General features: G+C 54.2%; 1 protein-coding gene across 5 annotated transcripts in view; it reads left to right on the top strand.

Annotated features, from left to right (window-relative positions):
* The window catches only part of ACOT7 (acyl-CoA thioesterase 7), a 110,089-nt gene that overhangs the window by 69,558 nt on the left and 15,008 nt on the right, over positions 1 to 25,523 (top strand). For all 5 annotated transcript variants that reach the window (XM_055582444.1, XM_055582442.1, XM_055582445.1 and 2 more), the window contains exons 5-7: positions 166 to 280; positions 6,887 to 6,973; positions 18,390 to 18,506. In XM_055582444.1, the coding sequence (XP_055438419.1) occupies positions 166 to 280; positions 6,887 to 6,973; positions 18,390 to 18,506 (319 nt within the window). The remainder of the gene's footprint in view (positions 1 to 165; positions 281 to 6,886; positions 6,974 to 18,389; positions 18,507 to 25,523) is intronic.

Here is a 25,523-nt window from a genome sequence, read left to right on the forward strand (position 1 = left end):
CTCCGTGGTATTTCCCCCTCCTCTGTGTCTTCATTATTTATATCGAGTGTGTATTGTCCGAGAAAGAAGAGATAGTTTCAGTTGCAGGAAGGCGGGGCACATGGGAGGCGACCTAGGGACCAGGCCTGACCTTCTCCCGTTCTCCCACCCTGCCCTGCCCCGCAGTACTCCCGGCAGGAGCAGGAGGAGGAGGGCCGCAAGCGCTACGAGGCCCAGAAGCTGGAGCGCATGGAGACCAAGTGGCGCAATGGGGACATCATCCAGCCCGTCCTGAACCCAGGTAGGAGCCGGGCTGCAGTCTGGGGGCCGGGGCGGCGAGGCCTGCTCATGAGCGTTGTCTTGCTGGGGCCAGTGCGTCCCCAGGTGTTGTCTTGTGGGGCACCGTCCCTTTGACCCTGCATCTTGCAAGCCCTGTCCAAGTGGCACAGCTGACCATGGTGCTGGGGGACAACCCTGAAGGCCTTGGTGTATCTGCTGCCATGGAGCGCTGACCGGGAGGCCCCCCGAGAGGAGGGGCCCCGCTGCCTGAGCAGAGGGATGCACACCTGGCCACGAAGAGTTTGTCCCTCTAGTTTACCTGGAGTGCGTTTTTGGTGGGATTTCCAGCTCATGCAAAAGACAGAATGGCTAACTTCCTTGGTGACACAGTGAATAGGAATCCACCTGCCAATGCAGGGGACGCAAGTTCAATCCCTGATCCGAGAAGACCCCACATACCGCAGAGCAAGTAAAAGCCTGTGAGCCAGAACTGTTGAGCCTGTGCTCCAAAGCCCAGGAGCCATAACTACTGAACCCCCTGAGCAGCCTAGAGTCTGTGCGCTGCGATTACTGAGCCTGTGCACCTGCAGCCTGTGCTCCGCAAGAGAAGCCGCTGTAATGAGAAGCGCGCACATCACAACTGGAGAAAAGCAGACACAGAAAGCAAGGAAGACCCAACACAGCCAAGAAAAAAACCACAGGATGGCAGCAGCATTTCCCACATTGTTCTTCCTGGGCCCACTGCCCAGACGTGGGTTCAGTAGACGGACTCAGCGCCCAGACAGCTTGGGGCGCAGAGAACTCTACCAGGCTCGGCTCCTCACGGCTGCTTCCTCCAGTCTTCCTCCTAGTGCCTGGAGGGCTGCGGTGGTAACAAAACCTCCGTCCACAGTCCCGATAGGTAAGGGAGGCTGTCCCCCGAGTCCCTGATGGAACAGATTCAGGGCTGGGCCTCGGGGCCTTGGCCTGGTGTCGCACGTCACCCTCCTCTGCGCACACCTGACCGCATCTTCCTGCTGGAGCGTGGGCTGTGTGTCCTCTCTCCGTGTTGGCCGGGCTCCCGGGGTGAGTGTCTGTGTTCCGTGCTGGATCCCAGAGCAACACCTCACGGGTCCTGCGTGCGGGTGGTGTGGCTCCTGATCCGGCCCTTGCCTGCTGTCTGAGGACCGGCCCCAGGTCACCCCTTCCTCACTCGATGCTGCTGCTCCATGAGCCCTGGGCTCTGCCCCTCTCCCGCTAATGAGCGCAGTGAGCTCCAGGGCCTGGGCTGGAGAGATTGAGGCTCTCGTGATAACTCTAGTGTGTCCAGGCCCTGGGCATGTGCCACAGGCGGTCAGCGACCTCAGTCCCAGGCTCTGCTTTCAGGAGGGTGGGTGAGCATACAGGTCAGGAGGGGCACAGAGGGACATGGGGGAGCTGCGATGGCTAAAGAAAGACACAGACTTGGTGTTGGGGGAGTTCCTGGAAGAGAGGCTGGAGCAGGTTGAATGGCAACTCCCTCCCCCCAGGACACAGCTCACACCAAGTCTCTGGGCCCTATGACCGCACCCTGATTCGCGGAGGGGGGCCTCTGCAGATGGAATCAAGTTAAGGATCTTGAGATGCCCCAAATCCAGTGACCAGTGTCCTTGTCAGAGACAGAAAGGGAGCAGCAGTGTCAGCCTGAAGGCAGCAAAGAGAGGGGCTGGGAAGAGGTGCTGGCTGGCCTCTGAGGGCTGAATCCACCCCTCCTGGGGTGATTGCTGGCCAGTGCTGGGACAGAAGCTGGGGCTGAAGGCAGTCTCGGGCTTTGAGGGCCATGGGGTTAATCCTGGCTTACTCCTTTGACTGACTGTCTGGGAAACTAAAATTACTCAGGGTTTTCAATCAGTTTAAACTCCTTCGCTCATGAGATTATTTTCTGTTTGCCGTTCTCTGATTGTAAATCTGATACATAGTATTTTTTAGGATCTCATACTCTCCAGTGATATTACTGTAAGATGGCATTCTGAATCTCAAGCTTTTGTGATAGATTTTTATAAGCTCTTTAGTTTTTCCTTTTCTGGCCCTAATAAAAATGCATCTTTCTCGGCAATAGGGACTGACTTTTAACCACTTCTTAAAGAAGTCACATATCCATTCTCTGCAGGGTTTTTGAGCACTGCCGTGTGCACTTGGCACTGGGGTCTCCTAACACTTGTGCCCCTCCCTGTGGGAGGACCCCCGCCCCGCCTTGGGGAGGCAGGCTTGACCCTGGACTTGCCACCCCACCACCCGCAAGTCCCCCTGGATCTGCAGCTCTCTGTTACTTTTGCAGTCAGAATCAGATTTCATCTCTGTGGCTGTTGCCTAGCAACCCCTGCGAGGGGCCAAGTTCATCTTTCAGGTGTCTTTTCAGAGAGTCTGGGAGTTTTTTAGAAGCCCAGTTTTTCTTACTGTGTTTCCTCCATCTGACAAGACAAAATACAGTTACCTTGAACTCTTCAGTTCATGACCGTTTGTCCAGCCTTAACTGTGTAGGGACTGTCTGGTCCTGTAACCCACCGTCCATTCTGGGGGCTCTCAGGTTTATGACGGAATTAGCTCTGCCTCTTCCCTGGCCTTTGGGTTTGAAGCAGTATCACCTTGAAGTCTGATCCCACTGTCCCCAGTGTGCCCATTGCTAGGACAGCCGGAGTCTTTTTTTATTTGTTTATTTTTTGGTTGTGCTGGGTCTTTGTTGCTGTGCATGGGCTTTCTCTAGCTGCAGTGAGCAGGGGCTACTCTTCCTTGTGGTGCTCAGGCTCCTCACTGCATGGCTTCTCTTGTGGAGCACAGACTCTAGGGTGCCTAAGCTCAGTAGTTGCCACACGCAGGCTTAGTAGTTGTGGCTCTTGGGCTTAGTTGTTCCGTGGCATGTGGAATCTTCCCGGACCAGGGATCGAACCCATGTCCCCTGCATTGGCAGGTGGATTCTTATCCACTGAACCACCAGGGAAGTTCAACAGCTGGGGTCTTGATGAGTCAGACCATCCCCTCATTCTTGGGCTGGGCCTGGACCCTGCCTCCCTGAGGTCAGCCAGTACCTGACCACCCCTGCTGGCCAGTCCATTCTGAGCCACCCACAAGAGTGCTTCGTGCTTGCCCACTGGGGGCTGGCCCTGGATGGGAGAGCCTTCTTCCTGGGGTCTGGCCAGGCCCTGTCACCCCACCTCCCAGCAGCACTTGTCCTGGGGAGGAGGAGGGAGCAGAATAAGGAACCTCTGGGCTTGGACCCCAGCTCTGCTCCGTGGGGACTTAGCCTGTCTGTGCCTCAGGTTCCAACTGTGGGCATGAAGGAGGAGGGGGTCTGTGCTTTTCTCTGGCTGCCCTGGGGACCTCAGTCAGTTTCTAGACATCATTCTGAAATTGCAGGTTCAAAGATGAGGCGCATTAGTCAAGGCCATGGTAGCTGCTTACACTCACTAGTGCATAATGCTAGAGGTTTATTCCCTGTAAAGTCCTAATCCGGGGAATCTCCTCCAGGAGGTGGGGACCTTGGCCTCATAGCTCCACCTCTGTGTCAGGTAGCTCCTGGCACCTCGGGAGGGGAAGGAGCAGGGAGGCTCTCTGTCAGGGGCTCGATGGGTTGGCCCTGGGTCGGGACACTTCTGCTTACTCTCCTGTGGGGGCTGGGAAGTGTGGTCCAGGCGGGAAGCAGGCGAGGAGACAGGCCTGCCTGGTTCTCCCTCCTGGCCCTGTGTGTGCACGCCACCCTCAAGGACAGCGACCACCATCCTGTCCAGCCCCACGTCTGTTTGTTAGGGCAGCGCTGGTCACAATCACAGGTGACCCCTGTATGTCTGTGCCTCGCCCTCGAGCTTTGAAGACCCATCTCATGTTTCTCTCTGGTTCCCCTAAGAGACAGGGTGTAAAGAACAGGGGAAAGGCCACTGAGGGTGACCAGGGACAGGAGGTGACTGTGGACCCCCCTGGCACAGTCCCAGCCTCTGGAGCCCCCTGAATCCCCAGAGTTACAGCTCATGGCCCAGGGAAGGAGCACTTGAGGGTGTGTGTGCATTTTTCTTTCCCATCAGAAGTTTGGTGTTTTCACTTGTTAAAAGCACATCAGTGCGGGTTCCAAGAACACTGAATTAGTAGACACGGCTTAATTGATATTTTAAACATTACTATAGAACACTGGGGGGCATCTCTTTGACTTGGTGTTATTTCAAATGGCTTGTCATTTGAATAAGTAGATAGTTGACATGACAAAGATTTTTGTGTGCTATTTCCATTGTTAGAAATTTAAAAAAAAATCTTTTGTCATTGTCCAGCCGCAGACCTCTTAACTGGTCAGAGCAGTTCCTGAGAGCGGGCCAAATTTGAGGCTTTTCATTTCCATTCATGCTGTAAAATAGCTGCTTTGATGTTTTTTATGAGCAGGACACAAAGCAGAGAAAGCGCCACAGGGTACTGCGTGGCTCTCGGTGCCTTTTTGTTCTTTGCAGAGAGAGGCCCAAGGGAGACAGTCCTTGAAGATCGGGGGTGTCGTGGGCTGCTAGTGCTACCCTGGAGTGTTTCTCTGATGGCTGTGGTGGCAGAGGGACTTAGCTGGTATCCTCTGTGGCCCTCAGGCTGTGCCCCTCCACCCAGTCGCCCCAGGCCACAGTAGGCGTGGCCATGGGTGCACCTGACCAGCAGGGGCCATGATCTCCTCCTGAGCAGAAAGAGGGTTTTGGGTGCTCTTCTCCACTTGGAATGAAATTAGGAACGGGGCAGGGCAGCGTCCTGGGCGCCTTCTCAGGGCCTCCCTTCTCATCCAGGGTAGTGTGTCCAGCGATGTTTCCTTGAGACCCAGTGTGGTTCCCCGATGATCTGGACTGTTCTGGACGAGCCCGGGCCTGGGAGGCAGCTGGGAGAGGAAGCATCTCCTCCCGGGGGTCATCTGCGCTGACCACAGTCCCTGGGGATGCTGGGGGCCCTTGAGCACTCTCCCTGAGCCATGGACTTATGCGTGCCATCTGTTGTCTGGTTTTAGATGGCATCCTTGTGCCCCTGCTCCTGAGGGGTCCACATCCAGGTGGGTGGGCTGGAGGGTAGAGTCCTTAGAGCTGGCCTCTCGGCAGGGCATTCTCCACCAGCTCTGACACTGCGACAGGCTGTGGCTTCAGACACGTCCCAGGTGGAGGGTCCACCCGAGGCTGGTGCCAGGACCTCTCATGGCAGCTGGCTCCTGCCTCTGCTGGTCACACAGGGAGCCCGGAGAGCAGGCCAGTCGCCAGAACCCCCAGAGAAAGAAGCTGACCGCGGATAACAATAAGAGCCCCGCGCCCTCCCCACCTCCCGAGCTGGAGCCGCTTCATGGCCTCTGCCGTAGCCGAGGGCCCTCCCAGCCAAGAGCATGTCAACATGGTCGAGTCCCTCCTGCAGGGCCCTCTCGGAGCAGATGGCACTTCACATACGAGCTCGAAACTTGAGTCTAAATCTCTCTAAGTTGGGAGGCTTGAGAACAAATAGCAAATATCTTGAGTTTGGAAGTCAGTCCTCAAAACCCCGGCTCACAGGAACGCAGATCTTCCTGTTTCAAGACCCCCACAGACAACCACACTTCCTGGGATCCCACGTGGAGGAACAACGCAGAGTCTCAGAGGCAACTGTCAATGCTGGGTGACCCGACCTGGGTCCTGAGCACCGTTACTTCCTACAAAGGCTCTTCTGTCTACATCCAAACATGGGAAGGACCTTTCTTCACCCGCAGGGTGTCTCAGCCATTCAGGGGCCCAGCAGGCTGGCTTCCTCGGCAGCTCCGTCTTGCTGGGGCAGGAAGGGGCCACCCTCTCTGAGCACCAGCTGTCCGGGCAGGAAACAGATGGGCATCAGCCGTCCTTCCCAGAAGGGTCTGGGAAGGCGGAAGCAGTCCCGGCAGGGGGTCTGCCCAGAAGCCTCTTTGTTGAATTACTCACACCTGTCAGAAGGGTCAGTGTTTTGAGGGATGGTGTCACTTTCTGGAGATGGGGCTTTATTTCATCTTCTTTTTTTTTAAGTGCAGCCTCTTATTAGAGATTTTCAGCAGCAGCCATGGCACATGGGTGAGGGGTGGTGGCTTGGTGCTCTGGGAAGATGCATGGGGAACGCAGGAGGAAAAGCCAGCACCCCTTCCGGTGCTGCGTCTCTTGGGCCGGGTTGGCACTGAGGGCCAGCCGGAGTCCAGAGTGGGGTCTGGGGTCCCACACCTGCGGTGTCTCTGTCTGGCTCAGAGTCTCTACCTATTGTTGTGTTTAACGAAGTTGCAGCTTTCGAGAAGCTGTGTAATAAATTGCTAAAATGTTTACAGAATGGGGCATGAAAGTCGGATTGGTGACTGTGTCCTAACAGATGGCCACACCCATCCTGGGGGCTTATAGCCCAGAGGTGGTCAGTGGCTGCCCATGGGGCAGGGCAGGGCTTCACTGGGGACACTGGTGTCCCCAAGGAAATGACATCACGACCCACTATCCAAGAGGCTAATTAATCCTCAAGCCTTCCCCCCACGGACTGGAGCATTTTGAGACCAGTGTTCCTTAGAGAAACCCCACCCAGGGTGGTGGCAATGACCATGTGAACATCAGGACAGTGTCGCACTGCGGGCCCCTTCAGCTGTGGAAACCGATCAGTCTTGTGACCTAATCTCTTTCCTTCATGATTCCAGAGCCAAACACGGTGAGCTACAGCCAGTCCAGCTTGATCCACCTGGTGGGGCCTTCCGACTGCACCCTGCACGGCTTTGTGCACGGAGGTGAGGACAAATGACCCTCGCTGTCCCTTCCCACACTCTGGTTCCTTGTTAATTCCCCCCAGGAGGCCATGCTGCCATCTGACCCAGTTTAGGCTCTTGTGTTTAATGAAGTATGAATTTCAACTTTTAAGAAGTTGCATAATAAATTACCGAAATACTGTCAACGCGTGTTTTTCAAACTGGTAAATGAAAGTCAAATGGGTAACTGTCCTAACGGAGGGTCACATACTACTCTGGGAGCTTATGGCCACGAGACGTCTAATGGCTACCTGTGGGTCAGGGCAGGGCCTTTGGGGGAACAGTGAGGTCACTAAAGAGAGACAGTGTGACCCACCAAGAGAGAAGGGTCTTGCCTCTGGTGTTTGCATGTGTTTCTTCCATTAATCACACTCCACCTCAGATAGCACAGGCCTTGGAGCTCCCAGCTTGGGGACCACGGCTGGCACAAGAGAGGACTTAGCTCCAGCCTCACAGAGGGATGCTTTCTACTTTAATGGTGTGTGATTATTTTCTCTGATTTAAGGAAAATATAAATTGTACGTCATAATCCAGAGTTTAACGGAGATAATTCTCTCAGATGACATTAAAGTAAACTTAAAAAGGTCGATGTGAAGAAAAAACATAAGGGGAAAAGTCGGGAAGCAGTATGGCAGTTAGCAGAAGCTGTGTGGGTGGTGGGAGTCTGGGCACTACTCCTTTTGGCATACAAGTAATCCCTCATCCCCCAGGCGTGATGGGCACTTGCACGTGCTGTTCATTTGCACTCTTCATTTCCAATTGCCTTGAATGCCAAGCTTTCCTTTCTTCTCCACTGTGAAAACTCCTATTCATCCTTCGAAACCCCGTTCCAATAGTGCCACTCCATGCAGGACTGCATTGATACTTCTACCAGGGGATGCCTCCGGAGCAGTGCTCAGTCTTAACTCTTTGTGTAGGCTCTGGGGTTTCACACAGAGTCAGAGAGATGCTTTGCAGAAGCTTGTTCTGGAAACAAGAGACACAGGTCAGGCTCGGGTTGGAAAGCTTGGGGTGATAGGCCCTGGGCCTGTCAGAATCAGGGAAGGGGCCCTGATTTGAGATGTGTTTTTCAAGTTTGTTTCTTTTTTTTAAACTAATCCTCTTTTTGTGTATTTCTTTTCCCAATTTCATGATAATTTTCCTCTTTGAACTAAGTGCTGGCCACAATGCCCTTAGATCTGATGAACTTAGTCCTACCTAAGGGAAGCTGTACTTCACAGCAAAGGGTACGTTCTAGGCCATGAATGTTGTGACAATCAGGGTGTCTTTCTACTTAGACAGCTGCCGTGGCCTCTGCAGCTTTCTGTTCTTCACTAGCCCCCGTATCCAACAGCCAGGCTTCTGGAACTGCTGAGAGCTGTCTCTGAGACTCGTTGTGTATAGTGTGCTCAGTCGCGTCCAGCTCTTTTGCAACCCCATGGACTGTAGCCTGCCAGGCTTCTCTGTCTGTGGGATTCTCCAGGCAAGAATACTGGAGTGGGCACCCATTCCCTTCTCCTGGGGATCTTCCCAACCCAAGGATCGAACCCACATCTCTTTAGTCTTCTGCACTGTAGGCAGATTCTTTACCACTGAACCATCAGGGAAGCCTAATAGAGCTCTGTTCTACCTGAAGTTTGTGAAACTCTACTAGAATTTTTGCTTATTTTGTCCAGATTTTGGAAGTTTACTGAATATGATATTTCTACCATCACTGTCTCCTTGGCAGTAAGTTTATAATCTTCAGTCCGATCTTTCGTCACATGATTGAGGTATTCAGGAAATGCAGGCAGCAAGGGAATTTTTGGAATCTTCTAGAAATGTATGGCATTTTGTTCTCATTTATGTAGCCTGTGTGGCTGCATTTAAAACAGTCATTTTTTTAAATACATGTTAAAGAAGTGTTTACAATGGCTTTATAATATTTAGTGCCTATTTTAGTAGGGATTTTGGTGCTCACGATTTACAAATCATGCCTCATAATTTTACCAAACCTAGTCTTCTCTTCTGATGCTTCGTAACTCACCGGGAGTGAAGGAACAAAATAAACATCATGCAGAAAACACTGAGCACGGTGATCTTACTGTATTTTCCTATAGAGAGAATGCCGTCACCAAGGACGGCGTCTAAGTCATTTGAATGAAAGTCTTTCATAAACTATATGTAATTCGGTGGATGCCAATCACAGGAGAAAACAGTGAAGTGAGATGGCTGCTAATTTCGCTTTTTTTCAGGAATTCCATGCTGCACATGTGTCTTAGAGAAACTCCTCTCCTGCCCTATTTTCTTTGGTTTGCATACATTGAGTAGTCTTCATCTTGAGGACTAGCTCCTACTCTGCCACTTAGAAAACACAGACAGCACAGACCTGGGCAGCGCCGCGCTGGCATGAGATGTAGTGGGGAGGACTGGAGATCACCGATGGGACCCAGGACTCCCGTCAGCATGAGATGTAGTGGGGAGGGCTGGAGATCACCAATGGGACCCACGACTCCCGTCCGCCCAGGCTGTAGGGATGGGGACTCTGATAACCAGTCGAGGGAATGAAAAGATGTGGGGAGTGAACTGGAGGGTGCAGAGGATACTTGTTTGCTGCGAGGGAAAGCAGCCTGACTGCTTCTCCTGGTGCTGACTTTCAGGGCCTCTGTGCAGCAGCAGCGGCCAGGCTTTGGGCTTCTGCCTTCTGAGTCCTCCCCTTGGAAGTTCTGGGATCTTGGTCCAGGAGAGGCTGTTCCCCCTCCGCCCTCCCACCCTCCATGGTTGGCTGAAAGGGGTGACCTGGCAGCTGTCTGTGGGGTGTTTAGGTTCTTGTAACACTCAAGACCTTTTTATAAACTCACCCCAAACCCCCATCCTTGATAAAAACACTTGGGGTAGGAATTGATTTTACTTCCCCAACATGATAAAAGCCTTAATGGGAGATCTTATTCAGAGGGGAGCCTGGAGGATCTTCCCCTGAGGTCAGGAGTCAGGCAGGTTAACATTGTTTCGGAGATTTTAGGCACCACGGTAAAACAGGAAAGAAAGCAAAGTCACAAGAACTGGCAGAAAAGAAGCAATGCTCTCTGGTTTTGCAGATGGCACAGTAACATACCTGGAGAGCCCAGGAGATTCAGTGATAAAAATAACTCAAATAATTAAAAATGCAGGAAGGTAGCAGCGTACAAAATGAATAATAATAATAATTATAGAAAAGCTTGCCTGAAATAGAAAACTGCTTTTCCTTGTTTTGGTCTGCAGATCTGTTTGTTTTCTGCAGCGTGCTTTGTGTCGATGGATTTTTAACTCCATCACGACACGTGACTTTTTCACATTTGATGAAAAGTGGGGGTAGTTTTGTGCCTTTGTCTCCTATTCATCTTCTTAAAGGTCTCGCTCCTTCTCCCGTGTTGGTTCCTGAATGTCCTTTGCCGTGATTTCTGTCCTGGGGACTTGCCTGGCCTGGCCCCTTGTTGACTGTTTTCCACATGGCTCTCCCAGCCCAAGAGGAGCGTTGCCACCACAACTGGCCTGACGTGAAAGGAAGCCAAGACCGCTGGGCTTTTCTAAGACCTGTCTGGCCGTGGGGGCAGATCAGAGAGGGAAGACCCCGGAGCGGGGGGCCCTCAGCCTGGGCCCTGCTGCCCTGTGGTTCTCAGCTCCATGCGCTCACCTCTGATTCCCTTCTCCTTGATGTGCCTGTTGCTCTCCTACCTTGATGTCTAGCCTGCCTTCCCACCTGGCCCCATTCACCTGCCCAGGCCCACACCCATGTCTTCCTGGAGCGTCCTGAACTCCTCCCCAGCAGGCGGACACACCCTTGCCGCTTCACCCACCACGACCTCCATGCCTCCTCTCTTTTTAATGCAGTTTATATTGGATATAGCCAATTAACAATGCTGTGACAGTCTCAGGTGAAAAGCAGAGCAGCCCAGCCATACACATACCTGTGTCCGTCCTCCCTCAAACCTTTTCATCCTGGCGGAACAGCTCCGTGCTTCCTGCCTCCCATGCTGACTGTGGTTTTCTCAGGCACTCGCCTCCTGGCACCCCATCTTCCTACCCTGCCTGGCCTCTCTCCCACAGTGCTTTTGGAGAAGGAACTGAGTGAACATCCTGAGTGAATGGAAGACATCTTTTGGAAAGACTATTTGAGTTGACAGCGCCCGGTGGCTGTGTCCTGAGCGATCAGCAGCTTTTCTCTGTTAGAATTATGGGCGGTAACTCCAGCATGTGGCTTCCACATCCTCAGAACTGCTGGGTTGGGCCCACTCGGAGGACAGTCTCCGCCCTGTGCTTCATTGCCCCTGTTGTGGCCGGCTCCTGCAGGGAACCCACCCCCATCTGCCTGACCCAGCAGGCACTGGCACTTCCTGCTCCGCGCCTTGGACCGTCTGCTCTCCATCCCTCTGGCCCAGTCCCTCTCTTGTCCTCCCTGGAGCCTCCTGCCAAAGCTGGTGGGCTGGTCTGGCCCTCACTGTTCATCTGGCTTCCCCTGTCCAAGGCCCAGGGTCGCCCTCCCCTGCTTCCTCCGCCACCGCCACGCTTGCAGTCCCTGTGCTGTCCCGCCTTCCTGCCTGTCTTCCTTTCCTGCTGGCTTCGGGAACCCAGGCCCCATCCCAGCCTAGGCTGGTGGCTCCAGCTGTACAGCCCCTAGCCCACCCCTGACTCCAGCTGCCACTTGAGGCCTGGGACGGTTGGCACAGAGTGTCAGACACGAGTCCTGGGTTCCTCCTGGCCTTACCCCTGTGGTGGCGGCCAGACCTTCCTTCTGGTTGTGAAGCCAGGATTCCTATGGCCTCTGTGACTCAGCCTGTCTCAAAAGCTCTCTGTCTCACCTGTCAGCCAGTCCTTTGGGCTCCAGCTTCAAACAGCAGAGTCTGAGTTCTTGCCACTTCCACTGTCACCTATGGGTCTGCATGTTCCCTTGGAAATGGCCTCATAGCTGGTTCAAGTTCCCTGACCGGTCTACTCAGAGCCAAAGGCAGATTGAGCTGGGCCTGTTCAGGCCCCACTGACAGCTGTCTGGAGGCCTGTCTTTGTGTTCAGGTCTCTGGAATAAGAGAATAGGCCTTTCCTGTCCACCCTGTGTAAGAGCCCATACTGCAACCTGCCTGCTTGCCAAGCTCACTTTCCTACCGTGTAGACCTGCCATGCCAGCCCTAGGGAGGTGGGGTGCACAGCAGAGGGGGGCCCAGGTGAAGGAAGCCTGGGAGACGAGGCGTGGGGTCCGTGGAGGAGGCGCCTGCACAAACAGCATCTACTGAGTGTTTCTGGGTGGTTGTGAAAAGGCGTCCTGTGTGCCGGGGGGAGGACTGGGTTCCACTGTAGAGTACAGGATGCAGCCCAGATGCTCCTCTCAGTTCCGTGGCCTCGTTTCATTGGAGCTCCTCCCTCGTGGTGGACAAGGCATCAGATCCGTGGCCGGGGAGGAAGCAAGGAGGCGAGAAGGCGTGTTTTCTCCTTTTGAGGAACTTCTGGTCTCCTAGGGTCAAGAGATAAGGGGGCAAAGGCTGCTTTGGGCCCCCAATACTGCATCATGCGGCTGACGATTGCCTTGGTGACAGCCTCCTGCCTTCCAGTTCTCACTTTCTAAGAATCTCTGTTTCTGAAAACACCATCCTCTGCTGCTAAGGCTCCCTGTTCATCGGATGACAGGGTGGGAGCTGGGGTCTGGTCACAACCCTGACGCTCCAGCTGCTGTGAACCAGCTTCTCCTGGGCTGGCTAGGAGGCTCCCGCTCGCTGGTCAGAGGATGCAGCGATGCCCACCCATGACAGCTTTCCTCCTGCCCACACCTGCCTGCAGGTTGCTCCCACACCTTGGACACAGGATGACTTCAGTCCCCCCTCTTACCAAAATGCAGAGCATCTAGCTTGAGAAACCTGGTCAGCTGTATGGCCTGAGCATGTCCTCCTCTCAAATGGACTTTTGGTTTTGGTCACCTGTTACCAGCTTTTGCTTTCTCTTTGGCCATGATCATTGGGGGCATACCCCTGTCAATGTCCTTCCTGTTCCATATCAGGAATGTGAATTCTCCACTGTTGGTCCTCATCCTGAGACCACAGCCCAGATACCCGAGAGGAAACTGACACCCATGGGAATGATTCTGGGTCTTGTGTGAACTTCAGCAAGGTGGCCACGTCCCTCCGGGAGGGGTCAGCGGGGAGGGGGGCTTGTGTATAACCACTGCCCCCGTTCCCTGCTCTCCATGGCATTTGGAACAGGAATCTGCCTGCCCTGCTTCTCCTGTTGCCTGATTAGAACAGGGAAGGCATTGATTCTCAAGTAGCAGTGAGCGCTTGACTGACCTTCTCCAGCTCCCTGATATAGAATGTGAGCAGTGAGACCTGGCCTCGTGGCCAGGCAGCCCTTCTTCCTGGCCCCAGGTCTGCAATGCTCAGGGTAAGCGGGAGCCAGATGCCCCCTTTGACATTTTGTCCTTAGAAACAAGTCGTCTTCACTACACTGTGCATTAATGCCCCAGTGCAATCTTTATTAGCTACCTTCATTAATACTCCTTTGCCCTTGGTGTCAGAGACCTGCAGGTACATTTGAAATTGGGAGTGGGGAGGGTGGGGCGGGGAGTGTGGGGAGGACTTCCCTGGTTGTCCAGTGGTTAGCACTCTGTGTTTCCACTGTCGGGGGTACCGCTTCAATCCCTGGTTGAGGAACTAAGATCCCGCAAACATTGCAGTGTGGCCGAAAAAATAAATTGATTAATTTAAAAATAAATAAAAAATAAAGAAACCTGGCAGGGAGAAGCCAGACAGTCTCAGGAGGCTGTCGCTCAGCTGGCTCTTAAAATAACTCCCCTTATAATTTCCAAAGGGTGGGCTAGTTAAAATAAGATGAACTTACTATCATTTTCTTAATATAGGAGGCCGGCACCCACACTCTGTCAGCCAGGATTAAATATAGAAATGGGGGCATTGCAAATCGCCACCCACAGTGCGGGCAGAGGCAGTGGCACCGAGCTGAGAGCTGCTAATGGCTGCTTTGGGTTTGCAGCAGGCGCGACCCAGTCAGCCCGGCGGGTCCAGGAAAAGAAAATTAAGCCTCTATTTTTAAGCTAGTCAACGTGTTGTCAATACTTTTTAAAAAAAAAAGAAAAAGGAAAAGGAAAAAACAACCTGTAAGCAGTTAAATGTTAGATTCAGAAATATCTCTGGTACCTGTTGTTTTTCTGTATGTTAGTAGCCAAGCAGGTCTTCTTTTTTTCCCCTCCCATAATTCCCGAAATGAACGCAGAACTGAAGGCCAGCCGCTCTTATGGTTTTGTTGTCATCCTTTGAATGACGCATCTCGGGCAATCAGGACAGCTCACAACAGACTGTAACTTACCAAGTCCTCCTCCCATCGTCAGCGGCACCTGTTGTACCTAACTGGGAAGTGGTTGGTGAAGTTTTTCAGTAGGAACTTAGAAAGAGGCAGTTTTGAGAAAACTCAGATGCTTGATATTTTTAATTGAAGTATTAAAAAAAGTAGAGGGGAGATGGTGGCTTCCTCTGACAGGACAGCGGTGGGAGGAAGGGCAGTGACAAACCAGGTGACTGGGTTTCTGATTAATTAATTTGGCTGTGCTGCATCTTAGCTGCAAAATGTGGTTCCCTGTCCAGGGATCAAACCCGGGTCCCCTGCCTTGGGAGCTCGGAATTTTATCCCTGGACCACCAGGGAAGTCCCTGTTTTTGTTTTTAAACAAAATTTACTATTCTCAGTGGACACATTGATTGTAATATATCTTGTCTGCAGTCATCGATAAGGGCGTTTTGTGGTGACAATCCTTCTTTGCAAACGTCATAAAGGAGTGAAATTATGTGGGTTTTATTGTCCTTTTCTGCAAGGGCTGTTTTCTCTTAGCAGGGAGAACAAGAATATCTCAGACCAGACCCACGCAGCGACTGGTCCAGGGCTTACCCAGAAGAGGGAAGACGGCTCGTACTCAGTGTTTATTATTATACAGGCAGACCTCCTTTTACTGAGTTTCACTTGATTGCACTTCAAAGTTTTTTTTAAACATATTGAAGGCTCGTGGCAGCTCTGCGTGGAGCAAGTCCATTGGTGCCATTTTTGCAACAGCATCTGCTCCCTTCATGTCTCTGTGTCGCATTTTGGTAATTCTCCTGGTATTTCAGACTTGGTCATTATCCTGTTTGTAACGGGGATCCATGATCGGTGATCTCCGACATTGCTGTCACGAAGAGATGATGACTCGTTGAAGGCCCTGACTGATCTTTTAGCAGTGGATTCTTCTCAGTTAAGATGTGTGTGTTGCTTTTTTAGACATAATACTATTGCTTACTCAACATTGACTGCAGTGCGGTAGAAACATAGCTTTTATATGCACTGGGGAACCGAAAAATTCGTTTGACCCAGCTGTTTCTAAATTCCCTTTATTGCAGGGGTCTGGAACCGAGCTCGCAGAATCCCCGAGGTACCTGTAATCTCAGTTTTATGAGATCAATCCCTTTCTCTCTGAGTAGCCCCCAGAGTCCACTTTGCACACAGGACCCCAGAGGGCCCAGTTATGCTTCACGCTTCTCCATCGCATTTATGAGAACAGACTCGGGGCTGTGGGAGCCATGGGCACAGGTTTCTGCTTCCAGCTCTGACCTTGCACTTCCCACACACACACTGCAGGGGCTGGGAGTCCTGCCTGTGAAAGGCCAAACACTGAGTTCTGCACACATCCGAGGTCTTCCCCAAAAGTTTTTCTGTGTCCTGAATGCTAAAATCTACCTGCTGTCACTTGTCAATGACCCCACCATGGTTCCGGGAGGCAGAGGTAACGGAAGCGGATGGGGATGGTCCAGGTGGGGGCCATGTGGAGCAGACCTCCCGTCTCTCGGGGCTGGGGTTCCTCCTCTTCCTGGTCACCAGCTGCCTGTGTATCACTGTCCCAGGACCCGGGATAAGCCCCAAATTGGGGCATCATCTGACAATGGACGTGCATGGTGAGGTGACGCCTGCTCCTGATGCGGGCGCCAGGAGGCCGTGGGCTCAGTCCAGGGCCGGTGCTGTCAACACCATTGTTTCTTGTTGGGGCTGTGGGCAGCGCCAGTTCTCCCCCAGGTCTCCCAGCTCAGGTTTGTGTGCCGGCTGCTGGGGTGGGCAGGGGGCTTGTGAGACAGTACGCTAGTTTTGAGTGTGGAGTTTATTATCAGACACGCCCCTGAGCAGCTCTCCTGGCTTTCTGTGGATAAGATGCATACACTCTCCCCGGCCTCACCTGGGCTGACCGTGGTTGTTACACAGGTATGGGCCCAGAGACTCACTGTCAGAGCTGCTTCCGTGGGTCAATCAGAGTTCCTTTGGTCCTTGATCACTCAGTTGGCAGTCCTTTCTGAGTGCTGCGTGTCAGGTTCGGAATTGGTCAGGACATGGGGACGACAAGGCGTGTCCCCACCCTGTGCAGCTTCCAGGTCACGTGATGCCGTGGTCTGGGCTGGTGGGGGTTCTGGCATCAGGAGCTCAGCCCGCTGCTCATGTTCCCCCTCTCCCACTCAGCTCGTGTGCCCTGGGCTTGGGGCCCATCCTGGCCACACACACTAGATCCTGTAGTATTTTTAGTAACAGTGAAATCTCTTGTGGAACCTCTACCCACATTTTGGATAAATGGGGCCAAACGCTGGTTGAAGGAGCTGATTGTTACTTGTGCCATATAGCCTGCTCTTAACAGCTTCTGCTTTTTAGTATGAACAAGTAAGGGATTAATTTTAGGTACTTTCTATGTTCTAAGCATTAATTCCAACATAAATTCTTTTTGTCCTCCAAGTCTTCCCTCCCTTGGTGATACCACCAGGTAACCTGGGAACTCTGGGTGCAGGACCCCCTACCTTGCACACACTAATGTCACCCCCACCTCTCATCATGACCTTGAACTCTCTTTTCCACAGTCTTGTCTTAGTCACAGGGAAAAAGCATATTGTTGTTGTTCATTCTCTAAGTCGTGTCTGACTCTGCGACCCCATAGACTGCAGCACTTCAGGCTTCCCCGTTCTTCACCGTCTCCCAGAGCCTGCTCAAACTCATGTCCATTGAGTCGGTGATGCCATCCATCCAACCATCTCATTCTCTGTCGCCCCCTTTTCCTCCTGCCTTCAGTCTTTCCCGGCATCAGGGTCTTTTCCAATAAGTCAGCTCTTCACATCAGGTGGACAAAGTATTGGAGCTTCAGCTTCAGCATCAGCCCTTCCAATGAATGTTCAGGGTTGATCTCCTTTAGGATTGCCTGGTGTGATCTCCCTTGTTTTCTTACACAACAGCTTTATTGAGATGTAATTTGTGTATCGTACAGCTTACCTGCTACAGGCCACTGCTTTTTCTGTAGTGTGTTCCCCGCGTCACACAGCCATCACCACAGGCAATCGTAGAATACTTGCATCACTCCAAGAAGAGGCCTCCTACCCACATGAGGAGCCAGTCCGCACTTCTCCTGAGTTCCCTGTGCCCAGACAACCTTTAATCTGCTTTCTGTCTCTATGGACTTTCATATTCTGGATATTTCATATCAATGGAATCCTCTAATACGTGGTCTTTTGTATTTGACTTCTTCTACTCAGCATGATGTTAAGTTTCATCCGTGTTGTAGCCTGTCATCAGCACTTGGTTTCTTTTTATCACTAAGTAATATTCCATCGTGGGGCTTCCCACGTGGCACAGTGGTAAAGAATCCGCCTGCCAGTGCAGAAGACTTGAGTTCGATCTCTGGTCTGGGAAGATCCACCGGAGAAGGAAATGGCAACCCGCTCCAGTATTCTTGCCTGTGAAATCCCATGGACATGAACCTGTTGTTCATGGTGTCGCAAAAGAGCTGGACCCGACTTAGCAACTAAACAACCACAACATTCTGCTGTGCAGATATGCCACGTTTTCTTTGTCCTTTTAGCTGTTGACGCACACCTGTGTTTCTCTGCCCTGGTGTATTATGAGTAAGGAAGGCCCTCATGAGGTGTGCGCACGAGTTTTTGTGTGGATGGATGTTTTTCTTTCTCTTGGGTGCACACCCAAGAGTGCAATTGCTGGGTCATGTGCCAGCTCTGTGTCCAGCCTTTTGAGAACCTCCCAGCTGTTTCCAAAACAGCTGCTTGATTTCCATCCCCACCAGCCGTGTGGAGGGTTATTATTCTCCACCTTCCCTCCAGCTCTGTCATCTGGCTTTCTGATGGCGGCCACCCCAGAGGAGGGCATGATGAAGCTTTCCTGGCAGGATAGGACACCTGTAGAGATTGGAGCAGGGTCATCACTTTGTCAGTGGCCTAGACCCTCAGCTGAGGTCGTCTCCCAAAGCTCCCAGGAAGCCAGGTTTTCAGCCTGAGCCTCAGTCGGCTTCAGCCCTACTGGTGGAAGCAGGGGCATCATTTCCCGTGACCTGTCTCCAGGATGAGCAGTGGGCTCCTCTCCCTCACGTCTAACCTGCTGCCCGCCCTCCTCTGCAGGGGTCACCATGAAGCTCATGGACGAGGTGGCTGGGATCGTGGCCGCACGTCACTGCAAGACCAACATAGTCACGGCCTCCGTGGACGCCATTAACTTCCACGACAAGATCCGAAAAGGTAACAGAACTCCACTGACAGAGAGGGGCCGCCTTGGCTACTTGGGTCTGTGTAGTTTGCTTTTGGTTCACCCTTGCTCCCCCAGGCCCTGGTCTCTGCCCATTTGCCAGAGAAACAGAAGCCAGAGGCCTTTATCCCGCTGTGATGTTGTTCCGTCTCTAAGTGGTGTCTGACTCTCTACGACCCCATGGACTACAGCACACCAGGCTTGTCTGTCCTTCACTGTCTCCTGGAGTTTGCTCAAATTCATGTCCATTGACTTGGTGATGCTATCTAACCATCTCATTAAGGGGCGTCCTTGGTGGCTCAGACAGTAAAGAATCTGCCTGCAATGCAGGAGAAGCCAGTTCGATCCCTGGTTTGGGAAGGTTCCCCTGGAGAAGGACATGGCAACCCACGCCAGTATTCTTGCCTGAAGAACTTCACAGACAGAGGATCCTGGCGGGCTCTAATCCATGGGATTGCAGAGTCGAACAAGACTTAGTGACTAACAGCTGTCACTCTTTCCTGCTAAAGAGTGGCATAAACTTACCCTCTTGAGGGGCCCGGGACACACAGCCTTGTGAAGGCCCCACACGCACAGTTGCTGCTGCCGCACAGTGGTGGCGTAACCTCTTGGGGAGGGGAGATGGATCTCCTGTGTCGTCAGCAGTGGGCAGGTCAGAGCCGGAAGCCCCCAGCCCTCAGCCCATCTGCACCACCCAGCACAGAGCCGGTGGCTTTCCCAGCAGAGATCAGTCCCAGCCCCACCTGGAAATGGTTCCATGCTCATCTGAAGACATACAGTGACTGTCCCCTCAGTCCATTGTGTCTTCTGAGATGAGGCTGTGTGCCCCTGGAGAACAGCCCTTCCTTCACTCTGGGGTCAGGGGTCCAGGCGGTGAGAGGGACAGAGAGAAGGTGGGGCTGACAGAGAGAAGGCGGGGGCTGACTCCTTGCTCCCGGCCTCGGGCAGCAGTGCCAGCAGTCCAGGCCTCCGAGGCCGCCTCCAGCTGGGGTCCAGCCCAGCCGCACGCGCGCGCCTGCAGACATGCTTGGCAAATAAGTGCTGCCTGCTGGGGACAGAGCAGCCTGAAGCGGAGCTGTAGGCGCCTCCCCTCCCGGCCTGGTTGAGAGCGCATCATCTGACCCACGCTGGCCTGGGGTGGGTGCTTTAAAGGAGGGAAGGGGTGGTCTGTGGCTCCCCGCTTTCAGAACCCCTTCCCAACTAGTAGGTGTTTGCCTCAGATGCAGACCACAGTCCTTTTAGAATTTGCCCAAAATGAGTGGGTCTTGTCCATCTTGGCAGGTCCTCCCAGGGCCTTGGTGCTGTATATGGGGTGCTATGGACGTTCAGGAAAGGAAGGATCCTCTCCAGCCATGAGTCCTGGCCCCTCCTTTTCTGAAACTGACTGCTCCCTGGGTAAATCACTGTGATCACAGCGTCCTTGTTAAACACGGTGTCAGAACCCACAGTGGACACCATGCTTGTTCAGTCCATCCCCAGTGCCCTCTGAGAACCGCCAGCTGAGAAGCAAAGCGGTGTCCTCCAGAGGTGGCCAGTTCCTCCAGGTCAGCCCATCAGCTGACCTGCTTCAGGTCAGCGGTGCTTCACTGCTGAGGGGAAGGCCCCAGAGGGTGAAGTCTGCCTTTGTTAGAAACAGGGAGTCCACCCCTCCTCACCCCTGGCTCTTCACACTTCATCTCTCTTGTGACCAGAATCACCTTTCAACAGGGAGGTGGGGGAGGTCAAGGAGATGCTCAGTTGGTTCGTTTTGAGGGAACACTGTGAACCCTGGCCGGAGGAGAGCACTTTTGCTGGGGACGCATTGAAACCTGGGAGATGTCAGGGCAATGTGGGTGCAGAAAAGTTAGTCTTATTCCAAAACACAGAGAAAAGGGGACTTCCCTGGTGGTCCAGCGGTTAAGACTGCACTTCCACTGCAGGGGGCACAGGTTCTCTCCCTCCTTGGGGAACTGAGATCCCACATTCCTCAGGGCATGGCCAAAAAAAACCCCCAAAACACAGTGAAAGGGATCTTCATTTTCACAAGCCATGCTTTTCTGGTGGAACATTCCACTGTGGATGAGGTGAGAGTGAGGGCTGGGCTGTGGGCTGCCCCCCATGACGTTGAGCCCTCTGCATCCCACACCCCCACAAATCCCTCGCAGCATCAGAGCCCTGGCCTTGAGCCTGTGCAGCCGGGGGCCCCGGAGCTGGGCCTCCCGGCCTGGGGAGCCCCAGGGAGCAGAGAGAATGTTTTCTTTTCACGGATCACATCTTGCTTTGTGTATAAAGGAATGTGGGCCAAGCTGAAGTCACAGTTATGGAGTCTGGCCCGTTTCAGTGCAGTGTCCCCGGGGCCATTAGACAGTGTCACACCTTATTTGTTGTTTTTCCCGAGGAGCGTCCCAGTGTGAAGCTGTCGACTTCTTCACTCCCCCCTTGCTGTGGCTCGAGGAGGAGGAACCTGGCCGCTTCAGACAGTTGTCACGTGTCGTGTCGACATGGAGGAGCAGAGGCCCCGGGGGAACTGCCGCTCCCCAGCCACTCGTCCTCTCTCACTGTCCGCTCCTTTCTGGGGATGTGTAGGGCGAGGCCGGCCGTGCATGGATGACCCTGCGGGCTCAGGGTTCCTGGCGCATCAGAAGAGTGTCAGACACTTGGTGAAGGGGTGGTGTTGACATTCCCCATGGTTCCGCTTCGATTTTCTGATGCAAATCTGCTGAGATGGCTGTAAGCCTGTGGGGCTCTCAGGGCGCGGACCGTGAGCTGCTGCCGGCCCTTGGTCTTGGCCGAGAGGGCGGGAGCCGATGCCACTGCGGGGGGAGAGCTGCATGGCTGTGTCCAGTTCTGCTGGCAGGAATGCAGGGCAGCGAGAGGGCGTGTGAGTGCTCCCGGGAGGCACAGCAGTGACCACAGCCTGGGGCTCCAGGGGTCAGCAGTGTGCCCCCCCCGTTATGGAGGCCAGGTGTGCCTTTGGGGGCCATTATTCTGATGACCATAGGTGGGGTCTTAGCAGAGGGGGTGTGAATTTCTCTGACTCCCCTGTTTCAGCATATTTCATTAGAACAACCGCTGGAATGGAGAGGAGGCCAGGCCTTTGGGTTGACCAGCTTCTCAGATCTCAGGCAGGAACTGCTCTGCTCTGTCTTTGTCCAGCCTCCGGGGAGGCTGCCGCCTCAGAGGACGGACATTGGTGTGCTGTCAGCAAAACCCAGCCCGGCTGTGGCTCAGCGGTCAGCTGGGGGGCGGGTGTCTGTCAGGAAGCCACGTGTGCAGCTTTGTGGCATGAAAACATCGCCCGGAAGGTCAGAGGGCGATGAATTTCAGCCCCAGTGGGTGTGTACTGAGAGGGGGCTCGGTGGCAGCCACCCTTCTGACACAGTGGGGACAGTGCTGTCTCATAGGAGTGTGGCAGGTTTGCTGTTACCAACCAGATTCCTGGAGCACGCCATCACTGCCACCTGGACCATGGAGGGCCCACCCTTATACCCTCATCAACACCCCCACCAGCCCACATTCACGGTCTTTAACACTGGTGACCTGTCCTCCTGGTGACCCCACCAGGTTCAGCCCAGCCCCTCCACCGGCGGGCCCTGAAAGTCCTCCAGGGTTTGTCCCCCTTCCCACTGGGGTTGGTGGGTTCGGGGGTCTTAGTGGTTGTGCAGAGAATCAAACTTGAGCCAGGCCGTTGAGATGGAGGAGGAACACTTTGTCCACGAGTTGGGACTTGGGGGGAGTCCAGTGTCATACCTGAGACCCCTCAGAAAGTGGTACCGAGGTGAGGTCAGTGCTGGGGGAGGGCACAGGGGACCCCAACCACCCGCCTGATAACAGGGTTGCTGGCGTTAGTCGGGGCAAGCTGGTGAAGCCCAAAGACCTGAGCTTCCTTTCACTTGCTCCATTTCTGACTGTCTTTTTTTTTGTTGAGATGCTAAAATGCTAAGAAAAGTGAAAAGGGGGAAATAGTTGCCTTTGCTCTGGAGGCCTTGGGTAGGAAAACCTACAGGTGACCTACCCTTCTCTTGTGGAGAAGTGATCCCTCCAGACTATCAGGGTGGGACGCAAAGTCTCTAGAAGATGCTTGTCGTAAGCATGCTTGCTGCCCCAGCTTCTTGGAGCTTAGATGCTGAGCTCTTCTCAGAGTTTGCAGTGCTTGGCAGTGTAGCCTTAAGAAGAGCAATGTTTTAGTGTTTCGCTGTCTTTTCCAAGTCCCTGTCTGAAACCTGCCCTGGCAGAAACACCATGTGCAGGGGGAGCTGGCAGCCCTCTTGGGGGGCCACTCGAGGCAGCTCCACCGTGATTTAGAAAAGGATCGGCTGTGGCCTACGGCTCGGCTCGCTGCAGGCGCCCCTTCTGTTTAACTCTGGTGCCCATTGCTCACTTTCGAGTGCCAGGCATGGTGCTGAATGCTTTACACAATTACCCCTCACTTGGGGGAATACGATTGTCCTCCCCGATGAGACTGGAGCCCTGTTATCCCCAGTTTTCTGATCTGGAAACTGCTGGTCAAGGGATTAAGGGAACTGACTGTGGCCGAAGGGCGGGTCCATGGTGGAACCTGGCGGGGACAGTGAGCTCCAAGGTCGGAGCTCTCGAACCCATGCCTGGTGCCCTCCCACCACCCTCCGGGCCTGAACAGCATCCACTGCCAGGGCCCAGGGGCATCAGCCTTGGTGACGATGCTGATCAAGTGCAGCGCCAGCCACCGTAGATGCTCACGCTGGACTGCCAGAGTGATGGTTCCCCTCCTCACATGTATGCGAGACTCCAGACTGAAACAGGACTGAGGGTTCTGCAGTCATTGGCGTCTGGCCCCAAGGAAGGCCCGGCTCTGTCTGTGTCCCCTCATAGTCTTGGCCCAGGGACCCCTTTTCCTGCCGGACAGTTAGAGGCAGACAGTTCAGTCTCTGCTCCCAGCAGCTCTGTGATCTGCTTATGTCAGGTTTACCCGCACGAGCCCCCCAGCACCGTCCCCACAACGGTCAGTAGCCACATACGGCCGTGATTCAGTGTCAGTAATGAAAGTGCTACTCCCAGCAGGCCCGCGATCCTCCCAGAGGCTCCAGGAGAGAATCTGCTTCTTCCTTTTCCGGCTTCTAGAGGCTCCTGTACTCGCTGGCTTGTGGCCTGTTGTCCACCCTTATAGCCACAGCCGAGCATCTCCCTGACCCTGCGTCTGTGGTCACGGCTCCCGTGTCCTCTCACGAGGACCGCTGTGATGACCTTGGGCCCACCTGGGTGATGCAGGCTGAGCACCCACCTCAAGATCTGTAACCTCATCCCACCTGTGAGGTCCCTTTGTGTTAAATTCCAGCTGACACAGAGAGGCCAGTAAGGCTCTAGCCCACTTCTGAGCTCTGCCTTTTCCCCAACCCTGGTCTCACCCTGTGAGCCCTGGGGATAGGACACTGGCAGAAACCCCAGGAGAGCAAGGGGCTTCTCAATCCTTGTGGGATAGGAAGTGCTCCCCCTCTGTGGCCAGCCTCCCAGCAGTGGGCATGGGCCCCTCTGAGGTTCGGAGATTAGGGATGATGGGTGGAGGCAGTGAGCTTCCTGGCTCATCACAGAGTGTTTGCACTAGAACTAGGGTCCCTGAGAGCACAGCTGAGTCCCCACCTCTCAGACAGGCTCCCATGCCAGGGACGCCCCTGTGGGTCCAGCCTTGAATGGAGTCACTCCTCAGCCTCAGATCCAGTCCCATGTCCTGGGACCCAGGTGGAAGGGCAGGGGTTCATCTGTGTCTTCACCGCTGAAGAGCTGGAGGTCCCTGCCCGGTACACTCGCCCGTTTGATTCATTGCGACAGCGTCAGAAGCAGCTTCTTGCCCGATGCAAATGTGCCTGCTGCAGAAAGAGAGGAAGGAAGCGATTTGTTTTAAATGTCACTTATTATTACCTTGTTGGAAGGACTCTTCTCACGCCCCCGAGACACCGCAGGGCATTCCGCGGGCACTCTCCCCCCCCGGGGTTTCAGACACCTCCCCCACCCCGAGGGCTGTGCGAGAAGGACACTCAGACTCCAAGACATGACAGTCCTGGGCTTCTGTCCACTTTCTCACTGTGCAAGAGTGACCTCCCAGAGAGACGGCCGTTTGCAGACGAGGAAATCAAGGCACAGCAGGCTCTAGGCTTGCCCCCGCCAAGTTCAAACCTAGGGCTGTGGGACTCCCAGCACCCGTGGGCCCCAGGGCTCTTCCCCAGGGCACTGTAGCCTGAGGAATTGGCGGGCCCCCCGGGTGGCTCCGGGCCTAGAAAGCCTGCCCCTCATGGGGATGGTCTGGCTGTGTCAGGGCTAATCTATCCCTGCTTCTGTGACTCAGAGGAGAACTGGGTGGTCCCTTCTGGCCTCGCTTCCTGGGATCCCACCCCATCCAAGGTGGCACGTGGTACCCAGCGCCCGCGGGAGATGCTGTTTTTCCACTTGAGCGTGTTTCACCAATCTTAAACGTGCTGCCGTCCAGGTGGGTTTGGGTGTGTGATCTAGTGGGACAGTCCCCGCCCTTTGGACCACTCTGCCAGGGCCACATGCGTCTCACTGCCCACCGTGGGGCACCCTTGAGCACGTGGCAAGTCACACCTGCCCTTGCAGTTTCTGAGACAAAGTGAACAGGAGCCCAGCTGGACTCAGACTGGGGTTGTGCCCTACCCAAACAGGTCCCCACTGTCCCAGGCTGAGGTTGAGACTGGCTCAGCGCCCCCGGAGGTAGCGGCCCTGCCCCTGGTCCCAGGGAGGAGGGAGGGAGCGTGGTCTTGCCGGGCTGCTTGGGCAGAGGCGGCCACCGTGGTAGCTGAGGTGAAGTGTCTGCAGGAGGGGCCCCATCCGGTTGTAGTCTGCCGTGGCCGCTGTCCACACAGGGCCACATGTTGGTTCAGGGGTGAGGGGCACCCACTCTCAGGGAGCCCCCAGGCTGTGAGGGAGCTGAGCAGACCTGCAGGTGCCTGGAGCTGGAAGCCTGGAAGGAGGAGAGCTCTATTCCAGAAAGAGGTGCCCGTGGAGAAGGTGGATGAGGCGGGGCAGCGTGGGGGTGGTCT

This window comes from Bubalus kerabau, chromosome 5 (genome assembly GCF_029407905.1).
Source record: "Bubalus kerabau isolate K-KA32 ecotype Philippines breed swamp buffalo chromosome 5, PCC_UOA_SB_1v2, whole genome shotgun sequence".
Taxonomy (NCBI): Eukaryota; Metazoa; Chordata; class Mammalia; order Artiodactyla; family Bovidae; genus Bubalus; species Bubalus kerabau.